Raw genomic sequence first — 22,859 nt, forward strand, 5'->3', positions numbered from 1 at the left:
TAAAGCCTGGTACAACAGAGGAGTGGGTAACCCTGGGGAATGTGATACCCAGGGATGTGTAAACTAGCGGTGTGCGTAAGTGCAGGGGAGAGTGTAAAACCTGGTATATCAGAGGAATGTTTAACCTGGGCAGTGGTACCCGGTGATATGTGAACAACCAGTGTGTGTATAAAACTAAGGGAGACTGTAAACCAGGACAGTGCGCGAAGCGGGAGAGTGCGCGAAGCAGGAGAGTGTGTCCAAATCGAATTCACTTTCAAATTGGAAAGGGGTGAAAATGAAGTGAATCAGTGAAATGGTAGTTTGTAGAAAGTGTGAGTTTGAGGGGCTGAATGACAGTGTAATAACAAACAAGCTGCAGGCAATGGCTGCAAATTGAATATCTCATTGGGACAAGCACACAGCTACAAAGGTGATTGGTTGAGCCCTGGGACGCTGTTGCACGTTTTACTATGGGCGTAAAACGCGTTTATTGGAGTGTATTAACACGCCTCCGTATTCGACGTGTGCTTAACACTACTAGGCTCTGTTCTATGTATTTATTCAGCTCTGGAGTCGCCAGGTGCCGTATAGACACCGTCACAAGTATTCCAAGGTCAAGTTCAAAGTAATAAAGACGATACACCGATTAGTAAGGTTCAAACGATCAATATTTATTATACAGTTATAATAAATACTCATGCACACACTAAGAGACTAAGCTATAACTAAACTTAAGTGATCAGAATACTTATCTAACAGGAACAGGCAAGGTCAGAGAACGAGGCCTTCGTCCTGGTCTTGTACTGCAGCCTTCAGCAAGCGTTCTGGTACTGGGGGTCTAGTGGGCTTGGATCGCGTAGCGAGCGTTGAACTTACGGTTTCGGCGGCTGGTGCTCAACGGCTGGAGTCAGGATGCAAGATGTCTATCAGGGCCGGAGCACGGGTTTAACAGACTGGGCTATGTGGGGAATTTGCCTTTATACCCCTCTCTAATGTCCTTGCCCCCTTCTAGGCGGGCTCTACCTTTCGGTACCGATTGGAGCGTTTCCAAACGGTTACCTTCGAAATCCTCCAATGCGAGGGCCTTCCTCGGTGTTGGGGGGTGGTTTCGATATTCGTTACTCTGGTGCCATCCTGTCTGCGCAACCAATTAAGTGTTACATTGAGATGGAAATGTTGCCATTGTTCGTGCCTGGATCTGGGCTGCCTCATCAGAATGCTAAGCGCTTTGCCATTAACACCTTTGGCTTGGAGATCTTGCACCTGGCCAGAAACTGGTTTGCTGCTTGCAAAATGCTAATTAGTTGAGAGCAGGCTGTCTGTTCTCACTAAACAGGCTTTTCCTTCTGTCTTCCATTTTACTTTGGCTCAGTGTCCATTTTGCGTGGCCAGCATGGCTACAACGCAGGGCCACTTGCACCCACACACACACAGTCCCCCCAACACGGGCTCTATCGGAGGTTTTGCTCCAAATGTGATGACAGTGAAATGGGGAATATTCCCATTGATTCTCAATGCTGGATTGCTGCGGGGATCTGCGCATGCCCGGGGTAGCCCACCCCCTGCCTGTCGGCCTGAGGCTGAGTGCGCAGGCGCAGTCCCTCCCCCACACTGTCTCTCAGCTCCATTGAGCCAGTGAGCGGAATGGGCTTTCATTCAGCAGCGGTCGGAGAGATCACTGCCCCACAGGGAAGTGAACAAACAGCATCTGTTCACAGCAGCACATGGCTTTAGAATGGCGGCTGCCCATTGCCTCAGAGAATGGCATTGAGCACTGGGCCGGACAATCAGGCAGAGGCAGCCGCTGTTTGGGATCTGCCCCCTGGAGCAGGAGCTGCTCCCGGAACTGGAGTTAGTGGGAGGGAAGGAGAAGCAATTCTCACCCACTGTGTGGACAGGGGCAAAAGCTCTCGCTGCTGAGGATCATTGCTGCTTTCTCTCCTTCAACCAGGCGCCAGCTGAGAAGTGACAAAGTTCTATTTTAAACAGTTTCTGCTTGTTTGCTGTTGCACAGTAAGTTCAAAGTGAATTGCCAAGAGAAATCTGTCCCTCCCAGAGTTACTGCTCCATCGCATTGTCCAGCTCAAGAAACAGTGCGCGGGATGGACTCTGCGTAAATGTCTGAAAATTGTTGTAACATCGCTCCAAACACCAGATCAGCAGGAACAGATTGCTGCAGTATTGTGGTGGGCTCACACACTGATGTAATATAATAATCACTTATTGTCACAAGTGGGCTTCAATTAAATTACTGTGAAAAGCCACTAGATGTGCCACTGGTTTCGCTTTTATGATTGTTCTGTACAGTAATTATTGGGAAAAAATGCATTGAATCCATTTCTATCTTCCAGCTCACCTATTCTTCAGATATCGGAGTTACGTTTTCTTTATGCACGGAAAACAATCATGGAAACAGATGATACGTCGACAGAAGGAGAGGTTCAGTGAGTTGGTTCCAGCACACAATAGGTACAGTGTCACTCATACAGCACACAGATACTGCCAGATCATTAGGTCTACAGTCCAACAAAAATACAATTAGAGACATACACAGATACACATGTTGCCAGGCAACCTTTCAGTAAATGAGTCAAACAGAGCAGTTAAGAGGGAGGTTGTATTCATTCCTCTCCAACCTCGTACACCTGTGAGCTGGACACATCAATCTCGGGGCGAAAGCAACACATCCGTAGATTAAATTGCACGGTATCACATTGGTTAAAAATTAAGTAGATTAACTTCAACACATTGTCTCAGACATTCGTTATGTGGCAGTGCCGCAGAATTCCACAGTTACACACAACACCAGGGACACAGGACAAGAGACTGACAAAGGCAGAGTGAAGACAACATTGTTGCACCTTGGAGGAAACTGAATCCAGCAGAGAAAGATACACACATGTTCTCACTTCACCAGAGTAATACAGAAACCGAAGAAATCCCTCGCACACAATATCAGAGAATGACAGAGTAATTCCAGAGTAAATCCTGCATTTACACACAATACCACCAGTGACAGATCCAGAAGGAAAACAGTATCTGTGTACAGTACCAGAGACTGGTGTGTACAGAATGGTTCAGCACCACAGTTACTAAGGCAGAGAATGACGATTGCAATACTAATGGAAACTTTATACTCACTTCCAACACTGACATCAATGAGCTGCATATTCATATGTAATTCAGAAACTAGACCACATAATTTATCTCAAATTCACATTCAGTTTCCATAGGTACACAATTCACCTCATGCCTCCATACAGCACCCTGGATAGACAGCCAAAAATTCAAACTTCCTTCAGATGAAGTGCACTAGCCTGACAGATACAGAAGTAAATTTAGTCTCACATTCCAGATTAGGGGGTGGCCCAGTGGTTTGAACTGCTGCATCACAGCTCCAGGGACCGAGGTTCAATTCCGGCTTTGGGTGACTGGTGTTTGCACTTTATCCCTGTGGGTTTCCTCTCACAGTGCAAAGATGTGCAGGTTAGGTGGATAGGTCAGGATAAATTGTCCCTCAGTGTCTAAAAAAGTTAGGTAGTTACTGGGTTATGGGGATAGGGTGGAGGCTTGGGCCCAGGTAGGTTACTCTTTCCAAGGGTCAGTGCTGGCTCGATGGGCTGAATGGCCTACGCCTGCACTGGAGGGATTCTATGATTCTGCGACAAGAAAAGGCAGATGGAGAAAATAGTTGAAACTGACCGGCATGAACAGATACAGAATATATTCCACACACACATCCAAAACCACAGACTTTCAAATCTAGAATTAAGCCCATTAAACACAGTTCCAGTGAATGGTAGTAAAATAATTAAACTGTAATGTATGAGAGACACAGATTGTCTCTGTGTCCACACTCTCAAACTGCCAGGGATTGAAGATCACTGAATGTATCCCACAGTCACACACAATACCTCTGGCTGACAGAGAATAGAAACACACTCACAGAGCAGTGCAGAGACTGGGAGGTACAGATTGATAACAACACTCACACACACCAAACAGAGATTGACAAACCACAATTGATCTCTCACACATTCAGTTCAGAGACTGACTGATGCAGAGTGAATCCTAAACTCAGACATATCATCAGATTGTCAGATAGAGAATCAATTCCATAATCACAAAATGTAAAAAAATGATAGCGCCAGACAGATACGTGAGAAATTTCACTCAAAACATCTGAAGGAACTAGAATTTGCAACACAAATTCAATGGTTGTCTTCCTATCAGACACAGTCTCATAAAGAATGATGTCTACGGCCATATTCCAGCAAATGGCAGATACAGACAGGTAATTAGTGGATGATGGACTAGTCCAAACGGGGTTATGGGGATAGGGTGGAAGTGAAGGCTTAAAGTGGTTCGGTGCTGACTTGATGGGCCGAAGGGCCTCCTTCTGCCCTGTATGTTCTATGTTCTAAAAGTCACACACTGAAGCAGAGAATGATGAATACTGAACAAATCCCTGAACTTTCAGAGATGGACAGTTACAGGTTTACATACAGACTCACATACTGACCCAGTGGTGACAATTACCAAGTAACCACATTTCACATACAGACCAGTTACCACTTGGTATATTTGTTGCTTAAACATGAGCATTGTCAAAAACACAGCAATTTTCTCCCTTCCTAATTGCTGTGTTTAAGGTGGCTGTGGATTGCGTTCTTTCAGCTTATTGCCTGTCTGCCAAAGCTACACCCAGAGTGCAAGGGACCAAGAACATGCCAACCTATAATTCATATGCACAAAAACTTCAAACCCACAGCTTCTTCCCAATATCAGTTTGCTTCATTGTAAAAGTGAATTTCACAGGTCAGGCACAGACAGGGTAAAAAACAAAAAACATTCACAAATCATATGTAGATACTGAGCGATCACAACATCCACATTCCATGCCTGGAAGATTAAGAGTAAAATCCACATCTAATTAGCAGAATAAAGAACAGGTATGAATTAAATCTCCATTGTGTTGCAGTAACTGATACAGCATAGGACCAATGTTCTCACATTGGGAACAGAGAAGGGGAGAGTAAATCACACTGTTGCATAAAGGAAAATGGCAGATAGATGAAAATCACGCATTTTCACAAGTAGGCTTCAATGAAGTTACTGTGAAAAGCCCCTAGTCGCCCCATTCCGGCCCCTGTTCGGGGAGGCTGGTCCGGGAAGTGAACCGTGCTGCTGGCCTGCCTTAGTCTGCTTTAAAAGCCAGCGATTTAGCCCAGTGTGCTAAACCAGCCCCTGATGCAGATACAGACTGAACCCACATTCACTTCCCGAATTTAAAAGGTACAGGAGAAAAACAATATTTCATCCATAGCAGAACTAACTTGTGGAGAGAAAAAAGCCAATTACGCAGCTATAACTGAAAGGTACAGATGAAAATACTGATTCAGAACCTGGAAACTGTCAGCTACATATAAAATGAGCAAAACAAACCCATATGAGACTGTAATGGGTTTGCACTGATCCCATTCACTTGAAAATTACAGACAATGTGTAAGGTGTTTCCTTCCACATTGGAAATTACAGGTAAACCCAAATTCACACATCAGAAATTGGCAAATCCAAAACTATCATTCACTACAGCCAGAAATGACAGGAATATAATAAAATACAGTCACCATAAAAAGGCACACAAAATAAAATCCAGCAGAAACTAAATTCGAGATGAAAATCTATCATCACAGTTTAGAAAGTGACTTGCACAATAATGTCCAAATTTTCCAAAGAATCTGATATTAAGGTGTGCAGCTTTGGTGGGTTTGCTAAGATCGCGAGGGTGAGCATTACTTGGTAGGGTAGTGTTTCCAAGGGTCAGTGCAGACTCGATGGGCTGAATGGCTTCCTTCTGTACTGTAAGAATTCTATCAATTCCCCTTGCTCAGCTCAAATGCATAGAATAGACATGAAGCTGACATCGCATACCTGAAAATGGGAGGTGCAGATCAAAACCCACATCTGTTTATAAAAACACACTTGCAATTAATTTAAAACATGGCAATTACTTTTCAGAAACCAACAGACACTGACCATTTATTCATATATTTGTGACAGAAAAGCGCACAATTATTCACTTTTCTCACATCAGAATGGATAGGAGTAGAGAAAAGTAAATCTGAATGAACCAGGAATTTTAAAAGATGGAATAGTTTACTTTAATTTTTGTCAGAAACTGAACTGAGTTGATAAAACAAAATAAGCTACTGAGCTATGAGAGATTGAGGTGAACATCCTAACACAGAGCAACACTGAAAACGGTGATAGATGCACGATACAACACAATGTTACAATTCACTGCAACATACAGAGTGAAAACAATACTCACATGGCAGCGATGCACATCCTCAGTACAAAGCTATACAGATATATCACATATTGACAGCTTTATGAATATAAATGTGCTTCCATTCATCTATCTAAAGAGATAGAGATGAATATCTACCTTTTCTAGAAACTTAAGGTTGCAGGACAAACCCAGAATCTATGTATCAGAAACTCTGGGAGACAGTAAAATAGACAGTAACATACGCAAGACTTGGTTGACTTATAGAAACTTTGGCCTATTATAATTGTAGTCAGAAGTTACTAAAATGAACTTTCTCAAAAGATATAGGTATCAGAGAGGACGTTGATGTGAAAATCCTACATTCCTACAGTACCATCTGTGACAGATCTTGAAGGAAAACAGTCTTTATATCCCATATCGGAGACTGATACATACAGGATAAATCTGGCACAGAGATATTTGGCAAAGAATGAAGACTGCTGATGAAATGTCAAACTCACACTCACTTTCCGTGGCATCCTCGCTGTTGTTAGTGTATCGGACCACACCCCAACTTTTGTTAGGACACCGGATGAGAAACTGCAAACATTTTTTTCAATTTGTAAAACTGTGAGGAAAGGAAACTTCACCCCAAGAGTGATGACACTGACCAATATAATAAAACAAACTTTAATTTAAACACAGAATTAAGCACGTTAACATCAAAAAATTAGCTTTCCAATTAACAGTGAATCCGATACTCTCAAACAATTTCAGACTGTCAGGTAAAGAATCAATTACATATTCACAAAAAGAAAAAAAAATGATATTGACAGTTATGTGATAAATTTCACTCAAGTACATCTGAGGGAGCAAGAATTTGCAGGATGAGTCCCATGGTTGCATTGCTATCAGAGACAGTCACACAAAGAATCATACCCATACCGATATTCCAGCAAATGACAGATACAGACAGGAAAGTACGGGATTATAGATTGGTCCAAAACTCACATTCTGAAGCAGAGAATGGTGATGCGAAACAAATCCCAGAACAATTCACTTGCGGTGAATGACAGATGCAGAATGACTTGGATACTGACATAGTGGCCCAGTGATGAACAGATTTGGATAAGTATATTTCACATGCAGACTAATATTGGTTTTGGTATATTTGTCGTTTAAACGTGAGCATTATCAAAAACAATTTTGTACCTTCCTAATTGCTGTCTTTAAGGTGGCTGTGTACTGCCTTTTTTCAACCTTGTAGACTGTCTGCCGAAGCTGCATCGAAAAAACAACAAAGAACACACCAACAATAAACATGCAAACACACAAAAGCCACACAGAAAATCAATTTACTCCGCACAGACAGTGACCCAAGCCGGAATCGTACCTGGGACTTTTGAGCTGGCAAGCAATTGTGCTGACCGCAATGCTACCGTGCTGCCAGATTTATGTACAGGTTTACTGTAAATAATCGTTCAGTTAATAGTTAATGAGGAAAAACACAATTTCAATACTGGCACGAGCACCAAACTGCTCACTCTTTTAACACTGAGGAAGCGGCTGCAGTCTACAATGTGAATAAATGTTATTATGTTTGCAGTTGGCTGTAAATTAGACATTCTGCCGGCAACTGAGACCGTTTTAACCAGCAGCCAGATTAAAGACGATTGGACACCAGATTATAAAAATCTGTGGAGACAGTTTCGGATCTAAATCCACCTGCTACAGATCCGAAATGTTTCTCTCCACAGATGCTCCCAGACATGCTGAGTTTATCCAGCATTTTCTCTTCAATTCACATTTACAGCATCCGCATTATTTTGCTTTAATTTATTTTGGGGTTGTTGTCAGTTACAGAGAGAAACCGAAATCCGAAACTGACAGATAAAGGGAATCTGTAGACTCGGTGAAGAGAGAGAATCCAACAATCCTATACTCAAAACTCAATGATTTATTTTTTACGGTCCCGATTCAATTTTATCTGTTATATCTTTTCGCGCCCATTTAAGCGTTGAAATAAATATTCGGTTGGAATCTGAACATTTGGCGCCCAAACTTTCCGCCCTCAGCACCGTGGGTTCTCCTGATTGGTGCTTCAAACAGATATCTGATTGGTCACTTTGTAGCCGGCTCCACAATGTTGTTGAGATAACCAATCAGCAATGTGTGCACCGCCATTCCTCCTGAAGCTATAAGAGAAGTGAATGTGGGCGGTTTCCCTCATTCTGTGTGAAAGTGTTTGTGAGATTGTGACAATGTCTGGAAGAGGAAAGACCGGCGGTAAAGCTCGGGCCAAGGCCAAGTCTCGCTCCTCCCGGGCTGGACTGCAGTTCCCGGTGGGCCGTGTTCACAGGCACCTGAGAAAGGGTAACTATGCCCAGCGTGTGGGTGCCGGAGCCCCGGTCTATCTGGCTGCTGTGCTCGAGTATCTGACCGCTGAAATCCTCGAGCTGGCCGGGAACGCGGCCCGGGACAACAAGAAGACCCGCATCATCCCCAGACACCTGCAGCTGGCCGTCCGCAACGACGAGGAGCTCAACAAGCTGCTGGGAGGGGTGACCATCGCTCAGGGTGGGGTGCTGCCTAATATCCAGGCCGTGCTGCTGCCCAAGAAAAGCAGTGCCAGCTCCGGCAAGAAGTGAAGCGACCATTCTTTAATCTAATAACCCAAAGGCTCTTTTCAGAGCCGCTCACTTTATCTGAAAAAGGCCGAACCATTATCTGACCGTCAGAGATTCTGCTCTGTTGCTTAATGTGCAAATGTTTCACGCTTTAATTACACAATCCGCAGCGCATTCTGTGCGCGACATTATTTATGACACATGTGAATTGACGGTGTTTGTTGGGAATAAAAGTCTCTGAACTGAAATTGGGTTACTGTGTGACGCACTTCATACTCGGAGCCTCGAATTAACATCAAACCCTGGCTCACGATGTGCAGGAAGGTTTTTATGGAAGCAGTTTATTGGGGCAAGAAATCTTGGGAAACTGAAATTATTGTAGCTCCAATAAAAATGCTTTGATATTACATACTGAGCGGCAAAATTGACAACAGCATATTATATAAACGATGAATTTCCCTGGAGACGAGAAACTTCATTATAATGTGAATGTAAATGTAACCGTAATGTAACCGGAAGCTCTTTTCCTGAAAGACTTGGTGGCTCTTAAAAGAGCCTTTGTTGTTGTTATTATTGGTGAAGCCGGGTTTTAGGCGCGTTCCCCGCGGATGCGGCGGGCCAGCTGGATGTCTTTGGGCATGATGGTGACTCGCTTGGCGTGGATGGCGCACAGGTTGGTGTCCTCAAAGAGCCCCACCAGGTAAGCCTCGCTGGCCTCCTGCAGGGCCATGACGGCGGAGCTCTGGAAGCGCAGGTCTGTCTTGAAGTCCTGAGCGATCTCTCGCACCAGGCGCTGGAAGGGCAGTTTGCGGATCAGCAGCTCGGTGGATTTCTGGTAGCGGCGGATCTCCCTCAGAGCCACAGTGCCGGGTCTGTAGCGATGAGGCTTCTTCACTCCGCCCGTGGCTGGAGCGCTCTTGCGGGCCGCTTTGGTAGCCAGCTGTTTGCGAGGAGCTTTGCCTCCAGTCGATTTGCGCGCTGTCTGCTTGGTCCTGGCCATGATGTGAAACTGGGTGAAAGGCAGAGGCTGAGAATGCTGGCGCCGCTCTCTCACTGCCTATTTAAGGCATTATAGTGACCGCCCTCTTCTCCTCATTGGATGCAGCCCGATCCCGTGGACAAGTTTGAAAAGAGCGATGGGCGGCAAGGATATCAGGGCCCTGATTGGTGGACCTGCAACTGACAAACCATCAATTTCAAACAACCCGCCAATTTCACAGGGACAGGGAACGGATATTTGAGACCATCGAAAAAAAATCAATCTCGAATTGTGAATATCAAAAACATCTCAATGATTCCTGCTCCCATTTTTGTCCCGGATTCGACTCACCCGAGGTTAGATGAATAAAACCGAGCAGGCACAGAATTCCCGCTCTCATTACAATGTCCGTGTTCACTATGTGCGGTTACAGGGCTGACTGCGGAGAAAGGTTGTTTCAGACTGTACAGCAAATCTATGTGGCCTTCTAATGAGAAAACAAATGAATGATAGGAAAGGATTTCCTGCTATAACGCCACCCGTCTTAACAGGAAATCGAGGTTTCCAGGGTCTGACTCGCTAAACCAGCTCCATGGGTTATTCTGCTGCAATTCTAAGGTCAGTGCTCTCAATGTGAGGGTTTGGGCGGCTCTTAAAAGAGCCTTTGGGTTTTGTTATAATAGTCAAATGGAGTTTCTCAGCCGCCGAATCCATAGAGAGTGCGGCCCTGGCGTTTGAGAGCGTAAACCACATCCATGGCGGTGACCGTCTTGCGCTTGGCGTGTTCAGTGTAGGTGACGGCGTCCCTGATCACATTCTCCAGGAAAACCTTCAGCACCCCGCGAGTCTCCTCATAGATCAAACCCGAGATGCGCTTGACCCCGCCACGGCGAGCCAGGCGGCGGATTGCTGGTTTGGTGATGCCCTGGATGTTATCACGAAGCACTTTGCGGTGCCGCTTTGCTCCGCCTTTGCCCAGTCCTTTGCCTCCTTTCCCTCTGCCAGACATGATGCTTCTTCAGTCAAATCGCTGCTGAATGAGAGACGAGCTGCTGCACTTTCCTTTATTATACAGCCCGCCCCGACCTGACTGAGAAAGAGAGAGAGGCGGGGAGCAGACTGAGTGACAGACAGAGCAGTGAAATGTCTTTGACCATCCAGCTCCGCCTCCTGCCTGCTCCAACCCACATTTTATATTCCAAACAGAAGTGAAAAGAGCGCGCTGAACACGGACAAACTGCAACATCATATAGCAGCTAGTTAGAAACGCGGATCTATTAAATCCAGGCATGTCAGTAATAATCCGGCCTCAGTCCACTCCTTTCTAGAACCAGCCCAACTATCTGCTCCCATTTCAACCCCAGCTCCGATTCCATCCCCACACAACTCGGGTCGGGAATTTTACTAACATCCCTTCCAGCTGATATAAAGTGTTTGAGTTGAGGTGGGATTTCTCCGCCATGTTAACTATTTTACACACTCTTCCCATGAATGTGTCACTGTTCCCCGGACACATCCCGGTTAGGAAGAAGCAGCAACTTCCCTGTGTTTTAGTGCAGAGTGGGGGGAGAAGCCCGGTGCAGAGCATGTCAGCGAGTGAGCGGCAATACTGGATTGACATTTCTATCTGAAATCTGCTCCCAGCACCGGGACAGGGATTCATTGGTCGGGGGATCAGCTCTTTCCGGAGAGATGTGGGTGGCTCTGAGAAGAGCCTTTGGGTTCAGAGGTTTACAATTTGCTCGCGTTCTTTCACTTCTTTGCTGGTTTCTTAGCCTTTACTGATTTCACTTTGGGATTGACCCTCGATTGGGTCTGCTTTATTCCGCCCGTGGTCTTTTTCACAGAACTTTTCTTCGGGGCTGCTTTCTTCGCGCTCTTTTTGGGAGCTGCCGCCTTCTTGGCTGCTGCTTTCTTGGGAGATTTCTTGGCTGCGGGTTTCTTGGGAGATTTCTTGGTTGCGGGTTTCTTGGGAGATTTCTTGGCTGCGGGTTTCTTGAGAGTTTTCTTGGCTGCGGGTTTCTTGGGTGCTGCTTTCTTGGGAGATTTCTTGGCTGCTGCTTTCTTCACTAAAGGTTTCTTGCCTGCTCCGGTCTTTATCACTTTTCCCCCGGTTGTCTTCTTAACGATCTTGAAGGAGCCGGAGGCGCCCGTGCCCTTGACCTGAGCCAAGCTGCCGTTGTCCACACTCCTCTTGACACTTTGCTTAATCTGGGACCCCCGTTTATCCACATCGACCCCTTTGCTCCACAGCTGCTTCTTTATGGCCTGGAAGGAAACCCCCTTGCGATCGCCGCTATCCGCCACAATCTTGTGGATCAGCTCGGCCAGCCCGGGACCTTCTCGTTTCTTCCGGGGAACCACCTTCTTCTGCTTCTTGACAGCCTTGACTGGGGCGGCGGCTGGAGGAGCCGTTTCGGCGGCTGCACTTTCGCTCATGTCCGGGACTCGGCACAAATTCTCTCCGTCAATGTGAAGTGGCTGAGAAATGAAGCCTCTGGTGGCGGCACTGAGCAACTTAAAGGCAGCGAGCGGACGGGGCGGAGACAACCTGCTCTCAGCTCCAGGCTGCTGCTGCTGCGTCTGTGTTTTTCTCTGGTCATAAACTCTCCAATTCCACTCAAATTCCAGCTCCACAGTGTCCCAGGATAAATCCTTCCTGTCTCTCACACTCTAATGTTTGCTGTAGGAAAGGTTTCCCGCGATTTGAAGGCTCCATTTCGGATTTAAACCCGTTTTACTGATGCACTGTTCGCCCTCTCTCACCCGATCGCTCTCATTTTCCCAACCTTTCCGCAGAAATCTGGAAAGCAGCATCTAAACCGCCCTGAAATCCAACTTGGGAAAGTAGGAGGGGATCAGGGGGATTGATTGAATGAACAATATTTCCATTTTGTCCCAGAGGGATTGGGAGATCTGCTGATCAGAGCGGACACACAAACACAGTTGGTTTCTCCTGTTTGGCCCGCCCCTTTCACTCTCTCTTCCACAATATTCACATCCACACACAAGGTTTGGAAATTACATTTCCCAGGGCAGAATTCTCCCTCTTCTCAACATTTGTTTCCAAATCGGTGCCTTAATTGTAGATTTTCATCTCACTTACTGATCAACTGAGTTTTCTGCTCCCTATCTTCTGTTTCCCTAAATACCCGGCAGCAGCAAGTCATATTTTTAAATCTAAACTCATTGATGACACGCTTTACTTGAATGTGGAAATACAATTGATCTCCTCTCCAACAGTGGAGATTTTCCTGATTGATGTCATCCTCCTGCACTGCCGGTAACACTGAACCCCAAACTCAACAAGCAGGGACAGACAGTTAAAGAATAGTCCCACCCCCTCTGAGAGTGGAGATTTTCACAGTGACACACAGATTCTGACCATTCTGATCCGAACAGCAAATTTAAAAAATAAAGATGGACTCAAAGAGGGAACGTGTAAACCAGGAGAACGTGTAAACTAGTGGGGAGTGTAAACCAGGGACAATAATAAATGAGGGGAGTGTGTTAACCAGAGAAATGTGTAAAATCAGTGGAAGATGCATAATCGAAGACATTCTCCCCGTGTGTGGGTTCCCCCGGGTGCTCAGACTTCCTCCCACAGGCCAAGCATAGAACAGAGAACAGTACACCACAGAACAAGCCCTTCGGCCCTCGATGTTGTGCCGAACAATGATCACCCTACTCAACCCCACGTATAAACCCGTAACCCAACTCCTTCTGCCCTGCAGTAATTCTCGAGTTCTATGGAAAATGAAGTCAGTCGGTGAATTGTTAGTTTGCAGAAAGTATGAGTTTGAGGGGCTGAATGGCAGTGTAATAACAAACAAGCTGCAGGCAATGGCTGCAAATTGAATATCTCATTGGGACAAACACACAGCTACAAAGGTGATTGGTTGAGCCCTGGGGCGCAGAGCCACTTGCACCCACACACACACAGTCCCCCCAACACGGGCTCTATCGGAGGTTTTGCTCCAAATGTGATGACAGTGAAATGGGGAATATTCCCATTGATTCTCAATGCGGAATTGCTGCGCAGATCTGCGCATGCCCGGGGTAGCCCCGCCCCCTGCCTGTCGTCACTGAGATTACGCGCGCATGCGCAGCCCCGCCCTCACACACACTCCATTTGCTCAGTGAGTGGAGACGCTTTGTTCAAACTGAGTGAAATGTCAGGGCCCAGGTCAGCGAGGAAACAGCGTTCTCATTGCAGCAGCTCATCCATTTGGGAGTGTGAGCAAAGAGGCTCAGAGATCATTACTGACTCGGGGGGAGTTCAGGGAGAATCGGGGGCTGTTTGCAAGAGGCGCAGCGGGAGCCCCATCTTGTTCCGGGACTTGGAGTGAGCGGGGGGAAGGGAGAGCTCTTTCTGGGCCTGGCTTATTGTCTGATTCTGGGGCAGGATTTGGACAGTATTTTCTATTTTTACTAATTATCAGTTGAAAGAATTGTTTAATTTATCATTGGCCTCATCTGACCCTGATTTACAAGAATTTTTTTTTTCTTCCCAACGTTCATCAGATGAAGAGATGAGTTCCAAGATGATGATACCTCAGCAACATGAATGTGCAGCCGTCTCCTTCTAACTGACAGTAAGTACAATATTAATCCAACATTGCAGAGACACAGACACAACATCAGCTCCACCGTCACAGAGAACAGAAGCAGCCACACTTACATTGAGCTCAAGTCCCAGATAAACATGTCCTATCCAACAGTGACACACAAGAGGGCAGGTGGGATAACTTTCCACAATTCACCCCTAGTCCATGAACTTTTTGCAGACAGTGCAGAAAGAGGCCATTTGGCCCATCGAGTCTTCACCAACCCACTTAAGCCCACACTTCCACCCTATCCCTGTAACCCAATAACCCCACCTAACCTTTTTTGCTCACTAAGGGCAATTTATCATGGCCAATCCACCTGACCTTCATGACTTTGGACTGTGGGAGGAAAGCGGAGCACCCGGAGGAAACCCACGCAAACACGGGGAGAACGTGCAGACTCCACACAGACAGTGTCCCAGTGGGTAATCCAACCTGGGACCCTGGCGCTGTGAAGCCACAGTGCTATCCACTTGTGCTACCTTGCTGCCCTATCATGGAACGTCGAATCAACTTGTTTTGATAACAGCTTTTCATCTGTAAATTAATCAGGAAAGTATTAATTAGGCTATAGATTGAGCAATCAACGTGGAAGTATCCATTTGCACTTTTTTGAAACTTTGTTGGACTAAAATGTATCAGAAGCACTTTAATCTCACAAGTTGTGAACCTTAGGCACATGTAAAAAGTCAGATAGTACAGCCCATTGAAAAATACATAATTAATTCTAAATTTGTACTGAGACAAGTCCAAATTAAAATATTGGGGGAATGTCCAATTCACATATCAAACATGTCTTTCGGGACTTCTGGGAGGAAACGGGAACATGTGGAGAAACCCATGGAGACACGGGGAAAATGTGCAGACTCTGCAGATGCAGCGACCAAGTGGGAAACGAATCTTGGACCGTGGCGCTGTGAACCTCTCCCCTGATACACACAATGCCCTGTTACAAACTGTTTTTTCACACTCCCCTGGTTTGCATGCTGACTTGGTTACACACTCGCCTGCTTTGAACTCTTAACTGATGTACACACTCCCCAATTTACACACACTCTTGTTGTGCATCTTTCCCTGGTTCCATACACTCCCCTGGTTGAGATAACTCCCCTAATTTACATATTCCCCTAGTTTACACATTCCCCTGCTTCATACACTCCGCTGCATTACACACACTCCCCTGCATTACACACACTCCCCTGCATTACACACACTCCCCTGCTTCATACACTCCCCTGCTTCATACACTCCCCTGCATTACATACACTCCCCTGCATTACATACACTCCCCTGCTTCATACACTCCCCTGCATTACACACACTCCCCTGCTTCACACACTCCCCTGCTTCACACACTCCCCTGCTTCACACACTCCCCTGCTTCACACACTCCCCTGCTTCACACAATACCCCTGCTTCACACAATACCCCTGCTTCACACAATACCCCTGCTTCACACAATACCCCTGCTTCACACAATACCCCTGCTTCACACAATACCCCTGCTTCACACACTCCCCTGCTTCACACACTCCCCTGCTTCACACACTCCCCTTGTTTACACAGTCCCCTTGTTTACACAGTCCCCTTGTTTACACAGTCCCCTTGTTTACACAGTCCCCTTGTTTACACAGTCCCCTTGTTTACACAGTCCCCTTGTTTACACATCCCCCTGCTGTATAAACTCCCATACTTCATACGTCCCCCTGCTTGATACGTCCCCCTGCTTGATACATCCCCCTGCTTTACAAATCCCCCTGGTTCACACATCCCCCTGCTGTATACACTCCCATGCCTCATACATCCTGCTGTTTAATACACCCCCCTGTTTGATACACTCCCCTGGTTTTCACATCACCCTGCTTTATGTACTCCCCTGCACCTTGTTTTCGGCCTGCATGGAGCTTATACTCTCCATGATCTCTCTCAGTTCTAGCAGTGCTCCCAGGCTCCGTTTCCTGTCCTCCCACAGAACTGGCAAGTCCAGTCCATCGAGGAATAGCTTCATCCACGAGTCCCCCGAGTTTGCACTGAGTGCTGAATTTGGTGCATTTGAGTGCTATAGTGAGAGTTTGGTGACTGAGGGAGTGCTGAATTTGGTGCATTTGAGTGCTATAGTGAGAGTTTGGTGACTGAGGGAGTGCTGCATTTGGTGCATTTGAGTGCTATAGTGAGAGTTTGGTGACTGGGGGAGTTAGGTGCTCCTTTCATTTCATTTCCTCAAAGAGTGAGAAGGGAGCCAGGAGTTCACAGAGTGCAGCTGACTGGGAGCAGAGTCAGAGGGTGGAGTTCCAGTTGGTCCACAGGGCAGCTATATTCTGTAAGTTAAGAGGGGATGGAGGCTAGGGCAGTTGCATACTCCTCCTGTAGGATGTGGGTGGTGAGGGATACCACCGGTGTCCCCTCTGACTATACCCGCGGGAAGTGCACCCAACTCCAGCTCCTCGGAGACCGTGTTAGGGAACTAGAGCTGGAGCTGGATGAACTTCGGATCATCCAGGAGGCAGAGGGGGTAATAGGGAGTTACAGGGAGGTAACCACACCCAAGGTGCAGGACAAGCGTAGCTGGGTTACAGTCAGGGGAAGGAAAACAAATGGGCAGACAGTGCAGGGGTCCCTCGTGGCCGTTCCCCTGCAAAACAAGTATACTATTTTGGATGCTGTTGGGGGGATGACCTACCGGGGGATGGCCCTAGCGGCCAGGTCTCTGGCACTGAGTCTGGCTCTGGGGCTGAGAAGGGAAGTGGGGGAGAATAGAAAAGCAATAGTAATAGGAGATTCAATGGTTAGGGGAATAGATAGGAGATTCTGTGGTCGCGAGCGAGACTCCCGGATGGTATGTTGCCTCCTGGGTGCCAGGGCCAGGGATGTCTCGGATCGTGTCTTCAGGATCCTGAAGGGGAGGGTGAGCAGCCAGAAGTCATGGTGCACATTGGTACAAACGACGTAGGTAGGAAAAGGGGTGTTGAGGTAATGAACAAGTTTCGGGAGTTAGGCTGGAAGTTAAAAGCCAGGACAGACAGAATTGTCATCACTGGTTTGTTGCCGGTGCCACGTGATAGCGAGGCTAGGAATAGGGAGAGAGTGCAGTTGCACACCTGGCTGCAGGAATGGTGCAGGAGGGAGGGCTTCAGGTATTTGGATAATTGGAGAGCATTCTGGGGAAGGTGGGACCTGTACAAGCAGGATGGGTTGCATCTGAACCAGAGGGGCACCAATATCCTGGGAGGGAGGTTTTCTAGTACTCTTCGGGCGGGTTTAAACTAATTTGGCAGGGGAATGGGAAACGGATTTGTAGTCCAGCAACTAAGGAAGCCGATATTCAGCTCAGCAAAGCGTGTAGTGATGCAGTGAGGAAGGTAACACTGACAAAGGAGAGTACTTGCAGGCACGGAGATGGGTTGAAGTGTGTATACTTCAACGCAAGAAGCATCAGGAATAAGGTGGGTGAACTTAAGGCATGGATCGGTACTTGGGAATAGGATGTGGTGGCCATCACGGAAACTTGGATAGAAAAGGGGCAGAAATGGATGTTGGAGGTCCCTGGTTAGAGATGTTTAAACAAGATTAGGGTGGATGGTAAAAGAGGTGGTGGGGGGGGGGGGTGGCATTGTTAATTAGAGATAGTATAACAGCTACAGAAAGGCAGTTCGAGTAGGATCTGCCTACTGAGGTAGTATGGGTTGAAGTCAGAAATATGAAAGGAGGGCAGCACGGTGGCACAGTGGTTAGCATCGCTGCCTACGGCACTGAGGACCTGGGTTTGAATCCTGGCACTGGGTCTGTGAGGAGTTTGCACATTCTCCCCGTGTCTGCATGGGTTTCGCCCCACAACAACCCAAAGATGTGCAGGTTAGGTGGATTGGCCACGTTAAATTGCCCCTTAATTGGAAAAAATAATTGTGTATTCTAAATTTATTTTTAAAAAAAGAAATAGGAAAGGAGCAGTCTGGGAGTTTTCTATAGGCCCCCCCAATAGCAGCAGAGATGAGGAGGAACAGATTTTGGAAAGGTGCAGAAGTCACAGGGTAGTAGTCATGGGTGACTTCAACTTCCCAAACATTGAGTGGAAACTCTTTAGATCAAATAGTTTGGATGGGGTGGTATTTGTGCAGTGTGTCCAGGAAGCTTTTCTAACACAGTATGTAGATTGTCCGACCAGAGGGGAGGCCATATTGGATTTGGTACTTGGTAATGAACCAGGGCAAGTGATGGATTTGTTAGTGTGGAAACATTTTGTAGGTTGTGACCACAATTCTGTGAATTTCACTTTAGTAATGGATAGGTGCGTGCAACAGGACAAGGTTTACAATTGGGGGAAGGTAAATACAATGCTGTATGACAAGAATTGAAGTGCATAAGTTGGGAAAATAGGCTGTCGGGGAAGGACACAAGTGAAATGTGGAACTTGTTCAAGGATCAGGTACTACGTGTCTTTGATATGTATATCCCTGTCAGGCAGGGAAGAGATGGTCAAGTGAGGGAACCATGTTTGACAAGAGAGGTTGAATGTCTTGTTTAGAGGAAGAAAGAGACTTGTGTAAGGCTGAGGAAACAAGGTTCAGACAGGGCGCTGGAGGGATACAAGATAGCCAGGAGGGAACTGAAGAAAGGGATTAGGGGAGCTAAGAGAGGGCATGAAAAATCTTTGGCGGGGAGGATCAAGGAAAACCCCAAGGCCTTTTACACATATGTGAGAAATAAGAGAATGACTAGAGCGAGGGTAGGTCCGATCAAGGACAGTAGCGGTAGATTGTGATCATCCTCACTGTCAACAGCGGTGGTACCAGGGGATTGGAGAGTGGCGAATGTTGTGCCTCTGTTCAAAAAAGGGAATAGGGATAACACTGGGAATTACAGGCCAGGTAGTCTTACTTCGGTGGTAGGCAAAGTAATGGAAAGGGTACTGAGGGATAAGATTTCTGAGCATCTGGAAAAACACTGCTTGATTAGGGATAGTCAGCACCAATTTATGAGGGGTAGGTCTTGCCTTACAAGTCTTATTGAATTCTTTGAGGAGGTGACCAAGCATGTGGATGAAGGTAAAGCAATGGATGTAGAGTACATTGATTTTAGTAAGGCATTTGATAAGGTTCCCCATGGTAGTCTTATGCAGAAAGTAAGGAGTCATGGGATAGTGGGAAATATTGCCAGTTGGATAATGAACTGGCTAACCAATAGAAGTCAGAGATTTGTAGTGGATGGGAATTATTCAGCCTGGAGCCCAGTTACCAGTGGCGTACAGCAGGGATCAGTTCTGGGTCCTCTGCTGTTTGTGATTTTCATTAATGACTTGGATGTGGGAGTTGAAGGGTGGGTCAGTAAACTTGCAAATGATACTAAGATTGGTGGAGTTGTGGATAGTGAGGAGGGTTGTTGTCTGCTGCAAAGAGACATAGATAGGATGCAGAGCTGGGCTGAGAAGTGGTAGATGGAGTGTAACCCTGACAAGTGTGAGTTTGTCCATTTTGGAAGGAGAAATGTGAATGCGGAATACAGGGTTAACGGTAGGGTTCTTGGCAACGCTGAGGAGCAGAGAGATCTTGGGGTCTCTGTTGAAATGAAATGAAAAACGAAAATCACTTATTGTCACGAGTAGGCTTCAATGAAGTTACTGTGAAAAGCCCCTAGTCGCCACATACCGGCGCCTGTCCGGGAAGGCAGGTACGGGAATCAAACTGTGCTGCTGGCCTGCTTGGTGTGCTTTTAAAGCCAGCTATTTAGCACAGTGAGCTAAACCAACCCCTATGTTCAGAGACCTTTGAAAGTTGCCACTGAAGTGGATAGAGCTGTGAAGAAGGTGTGCTAGCGTTGATTGGCAGAGGGATTGAATTTAAGAGCCGTGAGGTGATGATGCAGCTGTACAAAACCTTGGTAAGGCCACATTTGGAGTACTGTGCGCAGTTCTGGTCACCTCATTTTAGGAAGGATGTGGAAGCTTTGGAAAAGGTGCAAAGGAGATTTACCAGGATGTTGCCTGGAATGGAGAGTAGGTCCTACGAGGAAAGGTTGAGGGTGCTAGGCCTTTTCTCATTAGAACGGAGAAGGATGAGGGGCAACTTGATAGAGGTTTATAAGATGATCAGGGGAATAGATAGAATAGACAGCCAGAGACTTTTCCCCGGGTGGAACAAACCATTACAATGGTACATAAATTTAAGGTGAATGGTGGAAGATATAGGGGGGATGTCAGAGGTAGGTTCTTTACCCAGAGAGTAGTGGGGTCATGCAATGCACTGCCTGTGGAAGTAGTTGAGTCGGCAACATTAGGGACCTTCAAGCGGCTATTGGATGTGTACATGGATTATGGTAGAATAATGGAGTGTAGATTAATTTGTTCTTAAGGGCAGCACGGTAGCATTGTGGAGAGCACAATTGCTTCACAGCTCCAGGGTCCCAGGTTCGATTCCGCCTTGGGTCACTGTCTGTGCGGAGTCTGCACATCCACCCCATGTGTGCGTGAGTTTCCTCCGGGTGCCGATCCGGTTTTCTCCCACAGTCCAAAGATGTGCAGGTTAGGTGGATTGGCCATGATAAATTGCCCTTGGTGTCCAAAATTGCCGTCAGTGTTGGGTGGGGTTACTGGGTTATGGGGATAGGGTGGAGGTGTTGACCTCGGGTAGGGTGCTCTTTCCAAGATCTGGTGCAGACTCAATGGGCCGAGTGGCCTCCTTCTGCACTGTAAATTCTATGATAATCTATGATTAATCTAGGACAAAGGTTCGGCACAACATTGTGGGCCGAAGGGCCTGTTCTGTGCAGTATTTTTCGATGTTCGATGTTCCCCTGTTGGGGGATCTGAGGTGTGCAGTCCCCGGTAAAAGTCCTCAAAGGTCTTGTTAACCTTGTTTGGGTCTGTTTCTAGTGTGCCTCTGTTGTGCCAAATTTGCACAATCTTTCTGTTGGCTGCTCAGCTGGCCTTCTCTGCTGGTGTGCCAACAGGCGGCTGGCTTTGTCCCCGTGTTTGTATAGGGTTCCCCGTGCTTGGTGGAGTTGGTGCACTGCTTTACTCATGGAGAGCAGGTCAAAGTCCATTTGTTGCTTTTCCCTCTCTGCCAAGAGCTCTATTGTTGGGTCCGACTGCTGCCTAGCCACTCTCTCCTCTCTCCCTTTGTGCTTTAAAGGCAATAGTTTCCCCTCCAATCACGGCCTTTAGCTCCTCCCAGACGTGGAAGCTGAGACCTCCCCATTTTGGTTGTTTGTGGTATACTCCGCTATGGCCTGTGATACCCTCTCGCTGAAAGCCATGTTGGCCAGTAGGGCAGCGCCCAACCTCTATGTGGGGCATTGGGTACTGCCCATCTCCAACCTCACATCCATATAATGTGGAGCATGGTCTGAGATTACGATTACGGAGACTCCGCCTTGACCAGCCCTGGGAGCACCGATTTTCCAACCAGAAAGAAGTGACTCCTCAAGTAAATATTGTGGACTGGTGAGAACAAGGAGAAATCCTGCTGCCCTGGGTGGGTGAACCTCCCACCGCCCCCATCTGCCCCATGAAGCGACCGGGTTCCTTCACCATGTTCAAGGTCTTCCCCGTTCCGGGGTTTGAGCTGTCTGTCCATGTGTCCTGTACACAGTTATAGTCCCCCCCCCCCACTCCCCACCCCCCACCATGATCAGTCGGTGCGTCACTATGTAGGGGATTTCTGCCTTTGTCTTGTTAATGAATTTTGCGTTGTCCCAGTTGAGAGTGTTCACGTTGACAGTACTACCGGTGCGCCGTCCAACCATGACGTACCATCCCCCTGGGTCCGTTACCATCATCGTCACCTGAAACATAGTCCTGTTCTTTAACAGAATCACTACCCCCCAGGCCCTCGTCCCATGGCAGGAATGGTAAGTCTGTCCCACCCAGCCCTTCCTTAGCCACAGCCGGTCCTGCTCCCTCAGGTGTGGCTCTTGGAGGACGACTATGTCGGCTCTCATGTTTCTTCGGTGGGTGAAGACTCTGGATCTTTTCACTGGGCCTTTAAGTTCCTTGACATTCCAGGTTACCAGGTCCCTTTTCCCATCGCCTCCCCTTCCCGTCCCCCCTCTCCCATCTTCTTTCCCTTCCTCTGTCCCCCTTCCCCGAGCTCCTTTTCCCCTATACTTCTCCGTCCCTGCTGTTTGTTCCCACTCCCCCTGCCAGGCACTGCACCCCCCCCCCCCACCCCCCACCCCGTTGGAAGACAGCCGCGGCCTCTATCTGCTGCATGTTCCCGGCGTTAGCTCTCCTGCTAATGTGGTGACCCTCCTCTCGGGAGTTACTGTCCCGCTGTCCTTCCACCCAATCTCTGTGGTTTCTGTATGTTGTTTCCACATCATGCCCGACCCTTGGTCCTCCACCTTTTGCCCGTGTCTGCACGTATAGGGCCAGCATCTTCCGCCTCTTCGTCAGTCAG

General features: G+C 47.2%; 5 protein-coding genes across 5 annotated transcripts in view; 1 reads left to right on the forward strand and 4 right to left on the reverse strand.

Moving 5' to 3' along the window:
* The window catches only part of LOC119958895 (histone H2B 1/2-like), a 177,380-nt gene that overhangs the window by 127,960 nt on the left and 26,561 nt on the right, over positions 1 to 22,859 (reverse strand). The gene's annotated exons all lie outside the window — the stretch shown is intronic.
* On the forward strand, positions 3,552 to 9,131 carry LOC119958879 (histone H2A-beta, sperm-like). The gene is made up of 2 exons (XM_038787393.1): positions 3,552 to 8,849; positions 9,001 to 9,131. The coding sequence occupies exons 1-2, from the start codon at positions 8,467 to 8,469 to the stop codon at positions 9,122 to 9,124; spliced, it is 507 nt and encodes a 168-aa protein (XP_038643321.1). The 5' UTR covers positions 3,552 to 8,466; the 3' UTR covers positions 9,125 to 9,131.
* Positions 9,203 to 9,918, reverse strand: LOC119958892 (histone H3). Its single transcript, XM_038787406.1, has one exon. The coding sequence runs from the start codon at positions 9,881 to 9,883 to the stop codon at positions 9,473 to 9,475; it is 411 nt and encodes a 136-aa protein (XP_038643334.1). The 5' UTR covers positions 9,884 to 9,918; the 3' UTR covers positions 9,203 to 9,472.
* On the reverse strand, positions 10,545 to 10,904 carry LOC119958910 (histone H4). Its single transcript, XM_038787436.1, has one exon. It carries the CDS (start codon positions 10,869 to 10,871, stop codon positions 10,560 to 10,562), a length of 312 nt encoding a protein of 103 aa, XP_038643364.1. The 5' UTR covers positions 10,872 to 10,904; the 3' UTR covers positions 10,545 to 10,559.
* Positions 11,402 to 12,352, reverse strand: LOC119958872 (histone H1-like). The gene has a single exon (XM_038787387.1). It carries the CDS (start codon positions 12,299 to 12,301, stop codon positions 11,615 to 11,617), a length of 687 nt encoding a protein of 228 aa, XP_038643315.1. The 5' UTR covers positions 12,302 to 12,352; the 3' UTR covers positions 11,402 to 11,614.

The sequence above is a fragment of the Scyliorhinus canicula genome, chromosome 31 (genome assembly GCF_902713615.1).
Source record: "Scyliorhinus canicula chromosome 31, sScyCan1.1, whole genome shotgun sequence".
In the NCBI taxonomy this organism is placed as follows: domain Eukaryota; kingdom Metazoa; phylum Chordata; class Chondrichthyes; order Carcharhiniformes; family Scyliorhinidae; genus Scyliorhinus; species Scyliorhinus canicula.